The sequence below is a fragment of the Cnephaeus nilssonii genome (assembly GCF_951640355.1).
Source record: "Cnephaeus nilssonii genome assembly, chromosome: X".
Lineage (NCBI taxonomy): Eukaryota > Metazoa > Chordata > Mammalia > Chiroptera > Vespertilionidae > Cnephaeus > Cnephaeus nilssonii.
This window is the reverse complement of record NC_137071.1, coordinates 120,639,981-120,650,281: the sequence shown is the minus strand read 5'-3', so window position 1 is coordinate 120,650,281 and position 10,301 is coordinate 120,639,981. Positions and strand designations below refer to the sequence as shown.

The 10,301-nt window shown below is 45.2% G+C and overlaps 1 protein-coding gene across 1 annotated transcript; it reads right to left on the bottom strand.

The window, feature by feature from the left end:
* Positions 1 to 2,520: 2,520 nt before the first annotated feature.
* On the bottom strand, positions 2,521 to 7,401 carry LOC307095432 (PWWP domain-containing DNA repair factor 3B-like). The gene is made up of 2 exons (XM_079764619.1): positions 7,264 to 7,401; positions 2,521 to 5,926 (listed from the first exon to the last, which is right to left on the bottom strand). The coding sequence occupies exon 2, from the start codon at positions 5,711 to 5,713 to the stop codon at positions 3,704 to 3,706; it is 2,010 nt and encodes a 669-aa protein (XP_079620745.1). The 5' UTR covers positions 5,714 to 5,926; positions 7,264 to 7,401; the 3' UTR covers positions 2,521 to 3,703.
* Between the last annotated feature and the right edge of the window lie 2,900 nt (positions 7,402 to 10,301).

Below are 10,301 nucleotides of genomic sequence, written 5' to 3'. Positions count from 1 at the left end.
CCACATGTTCCCACTATTGCCCCTGCTGGAGCCCCCCTCCCCACCCCAGAGGCCACTTGAGCTACTCTACCTGTGCTTCTTCTAATCTAGGTGCAGCTGGTTGGGGGGAGGGGCAGAGAGAGAGGCATGCATATCTCCTCCTCCTCTCAGGGGCCCCTTTTCACTTGACCAGGCTGCTCCTCCATCCACTTCCTCTTCCTTCCTAGCACAGCTTCCCTCTGGGAAGATCAGGACCCAATCCTGGAACTGGAGCCCCCACCCTGGGCAGTCTCCTTGTCAGTCAGACCTGGGGGTGCAGGAACACAGATAAATACATTGCGTGCCCAGCCCACTGCCCCCAGGGAAAGGGTCTGCTGGGGCCATGGAGCAACAGGCCAGCCTGCCCTTCCTCTGGCGCCATCTCAACCCCAGGCAGCCCTCCAGACTCTTCTGCATATGCCTCCTGGGTGTGATCCTCACTACTGATGTGTGACCTTTCTGGCATCTTGATTGGATATCTAGGTTTAACGAGGTATCCAGGCAGATCTTCCATCGCTGCTGCATTCAGCCTGTTCTGCTCTCAACCATGGCTTCTCTGCCTAGTAGCTGCTGTCCCCTTGCACAAGCAGCATTGCCTCAGGCCACAGCCTCATGAAGAACCTCCTTAGAGACTTCCCTGGTCCTGCCTAGCTCCTTTCTCTGTGCCTGCCCTGCACATTCCAGGGCCTTCTAAAGCAGAGGATCACAGCAATGGTGGGGTGCAATGTGGGCTACTGATTCCAATGGGGAAAGCAGTCACTTCAGCTCCTTGGTCCCACTTTTAAAAAAATTTTAAATATATTTTTATTGATTTCAGAGAGGAACGGAGAGGAAAAGATAGAACACCAATGATGAGAATCATTGATCAGCTGCCTCCTGTATGCCCCACACTGGGGATCAAGCCCACAACCCAGGCATGCACCCTGACCGGGAATTGAACTGTGACCTCCTGATTAATAGGTCGGCACTCAACCACTGAGCCACACTGGCAGGGCCTTGGTTCCATTTTATAGTGGTAGGTGATGGGAGGGCTAACCACTCTGTAAGGGATGGAAGTGAAGTCCAGCTCTCCTCTTTTGAGCCACAACCACCCAGCATCTTCTCTTCCAGGTTAGACATCCCATCCTCCCTTGGTTTTGCTTTTTGACTCCAGTGGGTGCCCCTTTGCCATTCTGGTCACTCTCTTATAGGAAATATTTTTTTTGTCCTGATTCCTTTTAAAATGTACCTGAGGCAAGATGTGACACTCCAGGGCTGGTTCAACCATAGTCAAGGAGAGTGGAACAATGCTCTTCCTCCTTGCCTATGGCCTGTGCTCCCAAGGGTACTAATACCCAGGTGAGGGTTCAGGGGATTCTGGGGTTTTGATATTCTCATGCTCATCACCTTACCAGGTCTCAGGGGTCCACTATTTCTTTGTGAGACCCACACACAGATTTGGAGACCTGTGAAATGCTGTCATGCCTTCTCTATGCAACCAGGTCCTTTCCCCTCACCCCAAATCCAACAGACACCCATGAGCTCACAAATGTGGGAAATCCTGGGGTTCTGGTATCACAGATAAGCCATCAGTCCATGACACTGATAAACGTTTCTCACCAAGAAGATAAGTAGTGCATCTCAGTCATCTTAGACATTAGAGTGTCACCTGGAGCACAAGTCTGTGATCTCCTTTCTATGGCACTTGAAATTTTTCCTCAGAGCAGAGTCCTAAACCATATCATCTTTGTTCTACTGGCTTACAATGCTATCAATTAGTGAGTGAGTGAGTGAATGAACGAATGCATGAAGTAGGGAAGAAAAGATTAGAATGTAGAGATAGATATGGCTCCATGAGAAAGCTGAAGTTCAGTGATGTATTTGACAGCAGAGCTAAAGTGTGCTGTTCCAGTGTATAAGGTCAACATAGAACATAGAGGTGGTGTGTTTCCAAGTACTTCCTGTGATCATGAGGATGTCATGTGGATTGGCCTGGGCAGAATGCCCCAGCAGTCTTAGTGTCTCTTAGGCAGTGTCCTAAAAGATCCTGTTGGGCCTGAAGCTTCTGCAATCTGGAAGGCCCTCTTGGAAAATTATAAAAATGAGCATGAAAGCAAATGTTTATTTAGAATGAGAAGAAATTCATAATGAACTTTAAAAGATGACAGTTAAACCACAAAAGTACATACATGTGTGTGTATTTTAGACATTCCAACGATGTAGTTGTACAGCCTGAAATAGGATGAAGCAGAGGCTCTAGGTGAAAGATACAGTGATTTTATGGTGAGTCAAAATAGCTCGCTTTTGTGAATTTCACCCCCCCCCCCAAATTCACCTGGTAATAGGAACACATAGCATGGGCCCATGAGTGACAGTTGACTTACCCTAAGAATAAAAATGCACTCAGACTCATGTTAAACTTTTATTGTTTATTTTCATAACAAAATTTAAAAGTAAACTACATTGTCTAAAATTTTTTCTAAAAGAAATATTTTAACAAGTTAATATAACATTTAATGGGCTACAGAATTGATCTTTTAATGCTTCCTTGTATCATGACAACAGCCACATTTAGGTAGAATCTTTTGTGAAACTCTTTCCCCAGTTTCCACATCTTGGTGCACTTATTCCTTGAGCAGCCTGGACTAACTTACCAGTCTGCATCTTACACTGTTGGAACCTGTCAGAGCTATTCGATGAATAAGTCAAAAGATAAAGCTTGCTTGCTTTAAGACAAATGACTGCTTTTCAGGAGAGAGTTCCAGAACAAAGTGCTTGATTTCCTCCAATTTATGCTAACAAGATGAGCTCCTCATAGTCTTAGGTCTAGAGCAGCTGGACGGTGTATATAATGACTCTAGTTGCCTTCCACGTGGGGAGAGACAGCTTATATAGAGAGGCTCAAGTAAGTCACTGTCAGTGGGGAAGGCAGGCAGACAGCCTGTCTGTTTTAGGAAAACATTCGGCCATTGAAAAGCTACTTCCATAAGTGAAATATCATGGAAACGAAGAGTTAACAACGTTGCACAGGTGGACCAAGTAGTTATCCAAATGTGGGCTACAGGCAGATGATCCATTCATTTGGTCTGGATTTCAGATTGCTTTTCCAAGAACCATCTGATGGTAGTGATAATATACAGAAAACAACTCTGTCACTGGTTTCAGCTCTCAGGGCTGTTCTCCCCGACCACCCAACGAATAAATACAGCAGGGAAGACTCAAGAATTATCTTAGGAAGGAATTCAGTTGTTTATACGAATGTATCACAAAAAGACTGAGCAGCCCATGTGATGTTTCTATAAAATACATCTCAGATTTTTAAAATTGTTGCTTAAGACCTGCTACCAGGGCTCTTTCATATAATGCAAAAGCACGTGACATATATTAAAATATGAACTATATACAGTCAAAAATAATTTTAAGAAAATGTTTGGAGTTATACATTTGAGTAAGCAGACAGAAGTACAACTGTTGGCAATATTTTACCAAATTAATTTGTGAAGAGTTTAGGAATGAGAAATGGTCATGACTGTGCCACCCACAAATGCCAGAGATGGACCCAAAAGGAATTCAGCATATTTCTGAGTTTCCAGAATGACTTCATGTGCTATAGAGAATGGAGATTCACACGTTTTGTGAATCCAGGGTTTCTAACGAATGATACAAATGAGAGTCTCTCTGCGGAGGTGCGGGAGCCAGGGGAGAGCTATCTAGCCCTGCCCCTGATTGCCGGTCTCCTCATTTTCTTCAAGATATTTTCATCAAAGAGATCTTTTTCCCGGTAACGCACGGGGGGCCCTCGCAGGTACTTTTCTTCTGCCTTCTTGTAATCTATCCCATCAAGTGCAGCGATGGAACAGATGATGGCTTCTGGCAGAAGGACTTCCAGGACAAAACTCACTTTGTCGTCTCTGGTCAGAGTCAACTTCTTCTTGTCTATGTGCTTGTAGATCTCCTTTAGATGATCCATCACGATATCCAACTGGTCTTCATCCTCCAGGTAGGTTTCAACGCAGATCACATACCTGCTTGAATTGAGAAAGGACGTCAGCCACCTGGACTGCTTCCTGCCTTTGACGATGTCCAGAAGGTGGTGGTCGGCCCCCTTCCTTTTCACGATGAAGTCCACGAGCCTCTGGTTGTCTCGGTCCCGAGCGGCCTTCATGCGGTCGGGGAGGATCTTCTTGCAGGGCCTCCTCCCGCCTGGGGCTCTCTCCTCCTCAGAATCTTCCAGGTCTTCGTAATTCACCTTCGGGAAGGCAATGTACAGCTCCCCCTCTTGGACAGCTTTCCTCATTGGGTAGCTGATTTCGGCAGCATAGTAGTCCAGGAAAGAGCCCGCGAAAGATCCCTGTGCGAGCCCTTCTCTGTAGTGGGAAATCAGGGAGAAGCACCAGTCCACGCTCTGCTGGTACACCTTCCTGGCTCTCTGCAGCAGCTTCTCCTTCACTTTGCATTCCAGGTGCTTTAGTCTCCGAAGAGGCACTCGAAGGCCGCTCTGGTCACGGTGCATGTCTGCCTCAATCGGAAGCACCCTGGCCGTCCGCTCCGTGTGGTTCACACTCTTGACCACGGCTGGCCAAAACGGGTGATTTTGAAATTTAAACCAGACCATCATTCCTGTTTCAATGGGACACGGCTCCTGTGGGAAGGCCAGGCTTGTCGGTTGTCCCACTGCCTTGGCGACCTTCTTCTTAACAGTGGTGGTTGGGTGAAGAGCCTTTGAGTCAACTGAAGGCTGACGTTTTTTCCGTTCTTTCATAACCACGGGCCCCCAATGCCTCCTCACTTTGCAGGCCAAACGGGGTGAAGAGCGCAGACTGGGGTTAGGGTCGCTGGAGGATGCTGCTGCCCCTTCTGAGCCTGGCATCTGGGCACCTCCTGCAGGATCCTCAATGTTCCCGGAGAAGGGAGAGCCCTCAGAGGAGACAGCCAGGGTCTTCGGGCAGGTGCCGCGTGGTGCCTTTCTTTTCCGGGCCTTGGACACAGTGACGCTGAAACCGGGTGGCTGAGATGGAAGGCTGCCTCCCTCTTTAGCACCTGCAACATCCTGCTTGGCTGAGAGATGCCGGGAAGGAACTCTTGAGGTGCCTGTCTTTGCCTGGCCCTCTGTCTCATGCTCATCTTCTGAACGTGATGGAAGGTTGGAGCACATGCTGCGGCTCTTTGGGGGCCTTCCGCGCCTTCTCCTTGGAGCAGGAGTGAGGGGAGTGTGCACCTGGGATTTGTCACCTTCGGGGGCATCCTCACCCTCTGAACCTACCAACAATGACTTGGGGTTTTTACTTTTCCTGAGACTTCTTGGTGAGCTCCCTTTGGGCTTCGGAAACTTTTTACGAGATCGCTTCTGGGGTCCCTTTTGAGACATTGTAGGGGTCTCTGGATCATCGGATGACCTGGCTGCACCCAAGTTTGCTCTCTCTCTCAGAATCTCCAGTGCCAGAGTGAGAGCGCTTTTGTAGGCCTCTCCCTCCCCTGGTGGGACTCTGGCTGTGGACTGGGCCCCGAGCAAGGAGGTAATATATTCAATTTGAGACTCATCAAGGATCTTTATGTCTCTGTTTTTCACTTTCATTTTTTTACCCACTGAGAGTATTTGAACTTCTAGAGAACATATCTTTTTCCCCCTTTTTTTTGGTGACGTTTCAGATCTGGACAAAACCCTTGCTGGCCAAAAGCGGCCTTTCCAATTGCATAAGATGTACTCAGAGTCCATTATGATGGGACGTGGGTGCTGAGAGGTAACTAACAGAGGTAGAGGGGCCCGGCTGTATATGCACAGCTACAGCAGGTGTCCCCTAAGACAGTGTTCTTCACCACAGCTTTCTGCCTAGGACGACAGAGTGTTTACCGCTTGTGTGGCCTGTGCTCCACCTGAATCTGCCAGGAATGCTGGAACTTGTATTTTGACAGACTACACCGGAGAATACTGGAATATGGAAAAGGAAAAGGAGTATCAGAAAGCTCCTTTGTGGAGGTAGAAGAAGTTGGTCATTGAGAATTAATCCTATATAATAAAACCCTAATATGCAAATCGACTGAATGGAGGAACGACCAGTCACTATGACCGCACTGACGACCAGGGGGCAGATGCTCAACACAGGAGCTGCCCCTGGTGGTCAGTGTACTCCCACAGGGGGAGCACTGTTCAGCCAGAATCCAGGCTCATGACTGGCGAGTGCAGCGGCGGTGGTGGGAAACTCTCCTGCCTCCACTGCAGGTGGGCAGTAAGGAGGGAGGGTTCCCGGACTGGCAGAGCCCCAGGGGGATTGGGCTTAAGCCGGCAGGTGTAGATCCCCTTAGGGGTACCGGACTGTGAGCTAGCTGCCATGAGTATCAGTGTTACTGTGTTGCTGATATCATCAGGGAAGTTCTATTAAGAAACATTTGTCATTAAAGAGATTAGTACAGGAACCTCTAATTTTGTATTTCCTAGGTGGCAGTATATCTAGCAGTGCCTTTTCTCTACATAATTCTTTTTTTTTTAATTTATCTTTTTTGTTGAAAGTGTTATACATGTCCCCTTTTTCCACTCCATTGTCCCCGTTCTCCTCACTTCCTTCCCCCCTCCCTGGGTGCACAAATGTCGTGCACCAGGCCTCTAGTAAGAGATAAATATAAAAAAGATGTAAGAGACTGGATTTTTTTTTTGGGGGGGGGGACAGGATACAAGCCTACTCACTATCTTAGGGGAAATGAGAAAATATACAGAAGACACAGGAGAGATTTATAGCCTTCTGAACCCAACTCTGTGCCTACTTTGTTGCTACTGCATATTAAAGGGCACGTGTATGGGGAGGTGGGTGTCATGTCCTGGATTTAATTTGTGTTATTGGACATCCTGGGCCTTTTGTGCTCCTTGGGGCTCGTGCTAGGGGAATGCTTCAGTGTTTCTTTTCTGGTGTGCTAGTGCCCCCATGTGCACCCAAGGGAGCCAGATATGATCTCTGACCCACAGACACTGGGTGTCAGCACAATATCACGTTCAAGAGCATGAGCTTAGAATCCAGAGGTTCATGAAGCTCATATGGTGGTTAGAGGTGTTCCCCCTTCGTAAGGATTGCTGCAGTCTCAAACCCTTGGTTGGGACCTGCACCTCTTCATTTCTCTATGGTGCTGCAAATGGCTCCCCCACCCCCACCACCCCAGCACAAAATCAGTGTGAAGTAGTGACAATAGAGGGAGGAGCAACATAAACCACACCTCAAATGTCAACATGAAATCAATTATTGCAATGAATCATGTAGTAAAATGAGAAAGTCTTACCAATCTCCGTGGTAGGTGTGGTTCTGTGAGCAGGATCTGTTGATCTGCAAACTCCAACTGCTGGGCTTCTGAAGGGCAATGCCCTTCCAGGGATCAAATGTCACCAAATGCCGATACCCAGGACCAGCACGCTTCTATGTCAACCTAGAAAATGCAAGAGAGATAGCGAGTTAAGCAAAGGGACTGGGGATTGACTCATCACATTCCCTTCCCCAACTCTGGAATGCATACTATTCTTAAAGAGAAATGTTAGTTACATCTTATGTATAATATAGATGTCATGTTTCTTTTCATCCTTCCTTTCCATTTTAAAATATTTACACCTTAAACTACTTAGTTTATGGTAATCGCTCCTTTTTCACAAGAGTGAATTACTACTTTCATAATAGTGTTCGACTGTCTTTGACACATGCATTATTTCAAAGTAGTAGCGTAAGCGTGTGTGTGTGTGTGTGTGTGTGTGTGTGAGATACAAACATGGGTGCTGTAATGTTAGTGTATGTATTGTTTTGTGCATCTAAAGAAACATTAAATGGGCTTTTGGAGAATATAAAATGTGTGAGTGATATATGCAGAAGACAATATTATATATATATATATATATATATATATATATATATATACACACACACACACACACACACACATTATTCTTTACCCAAGGATATGTTTATATTGATTTTTAGAGAGAGAGGAAGGGAGGGAGAGAGAGAGAGAAACATGGATGTGAGAGAGAAATACCTGGTTCATAGGTTCTACTTTTCTGTATACATGATACAGATGTGCATTATAATTCACTTATACATTTCAGATCATCCATTATCAGCCTCAACTAATGTGCTTCATAAGAGGAAATGCTATTTCTGCCATACGTGCGCGTGTTCAGCTTTGGTCACACACACTCATAGAGAGAACACGAACTGCACCAGGACTAAAGGACATAACTTGGACATAACCTGTGCAGCCTTTGTCTTGGACCAGGGTGAGCGATCCTGCAGGCGTCAGGCTCTCTTCTTGGAGGATTAGGTGCACCTGCTCTCAGAGCACATGTGTCACATGGAGACTGAACAGAACAGGGAAGGAAAAACAGGTGACTCAGTCACTGCAGTGTCCCTGCAGCAAGACCTGCCAGCCCGTCACACAACACAGGGTGCCTGCGTCACCTCAGCCCCACCACAGAGCAACCGACATCCCAAGACGCATGTGCTAGTACACACACACACACTCGGAGTGACATTAGAGACGCAGATGCCTAATACTGATGCATGTAATCCTCGCTCTCTGCCTCCACACATGCATATGCAAATGGTTCTGCTTGTAGTTCTGGATGCTATTTTCAGCTTCTCTTAGTTCCTTATTTTAAAACACACGTAGAAATCCTAAAATGATGTTTATTTTTCATTGTTGACACTGTTATAGATTTCCCCCTATGAAAAATACGAAGCATCAGTATTCAAATACCTAGGAATGCTTACTGCAAATATATACTGCACAGACTGTAGAATTTTTATTCTGTATATACACATATTCTATAACATATAAAAAAGCTTTTGAATTGTTCAAACACTTTCAATATTTTCTTGCATTCACATTTTTGTACATCTGTTCAACTACCACTTTAATGGACCACTTTCAAGAGACAACCAAAATATCAACTACAGTTATTTTTCCAATTACTTAAGCAATACATCCTTATAAGAGACAAATGAAGGGAAGGGTGCTGAATGAAAACAGTAAATTGTCCTCCGTCTTATACTTTGGTCCATGGTCCAAACATCTTCCCTGAAGGGTTGGTGCGTACTCTTGCAAATGATTTCCTTTCATATTTTATAGTAAGAGGAGTACAACTGTCTCCTCTCCCTTTAAATATGTGTACAGGTAGGTGGATAGATACATGATGGCTGGCTGGATGGATAGACAGATAGATGATAAGTAGATAGATGATAGATAGAATACTATGCAAACACCTACTTTTGCACATCAGGCACAGTGTGTTAAACCCAGAACACTGAACAATACCAAACTAATATTTCAAATATCCCCAAAGTCTCAGAGGGTGTGGATATGAAAATGCTTCCAAAGTTTTAGTCCACAATCAAATCAAACTTGCCTGCAGAGAGAGAATGCAACAGAAGAAAACCTAAGGGGGGGGGGGGGCAGGATAAATAGCAACTCCACAATCTCTGACTTCATAGTGATTTCAGACCATCAGGAAATAAAGTTATGAAATGGACTAGCTTCCATTTCAGGTCCCGGTATAACTTTTGTTCCATTTTATCTGCTCTTTGATTGAGCAATCAAAGAGCGGATGACATAGAGCTTTCATCTCCCCAATCAGCAGCCATGATTTTCGGGAGAATTACCTGGAAGGTCTAGTCTTTCACTCCCTTCCCCAGTGAGGGCTGCAATCACTAGTGAGGAGATAAAAAGGAAAGAAAACAGTGCTTTGAAGGTGTTGTGTCCAAATGAGGGCACTTTTCTTGAGCTGAGCCCAGCACCACTCCTCAGGCAGAAATTGTAACATCTACACCCCACCCCACCTCCCCAGGGTTATTAGCTGTTTAGTGGAGCTGCTTTGAAGCTGTAGGGTTTGTGATTCTAATTGGCCCCCAACATGTATTTCCATAAAAGGATGCGCTGGCAGTCCCTTACTTATTATAAAGGCACACTTTATAAAATACAATATGAAGAAAATACATTCTTGCCTTTTTGCACCTCTCCATTGCCAGATGAATGAGCATAAACTTTCACACATATTTCCTTTAAGCTTTTAAGATTTCATGGGGCTTGCAGTCATCATACAGATACTGTCATAGGAAACTGGGGTATGACCCAGCAGAAAAAAGGGGTTAAGAGTCTGAAATCATATTTAAATTTTCAAGGACTCATTAAGCTGCACTGTTTGACTTCTTTAACCATTGTGTATATATACTTTTAATTAAAATTTTATTTTGAGATAAATAGATTCACAGTTGGCTGTAAGAAATCTTTATAACTGTAATAATAACAACAACAATATTAATAATAATGATTTCATT

Excerpts from the sequence above, each read along its gene's own strand:
- LOC307095432 (XM_079764619.1), bottom strand. The coding sequence starts at position 5,713 with ATGGACTCTGAGTACATCTTATGCAATTGGAAAGGCCGCTTTTGGCCA.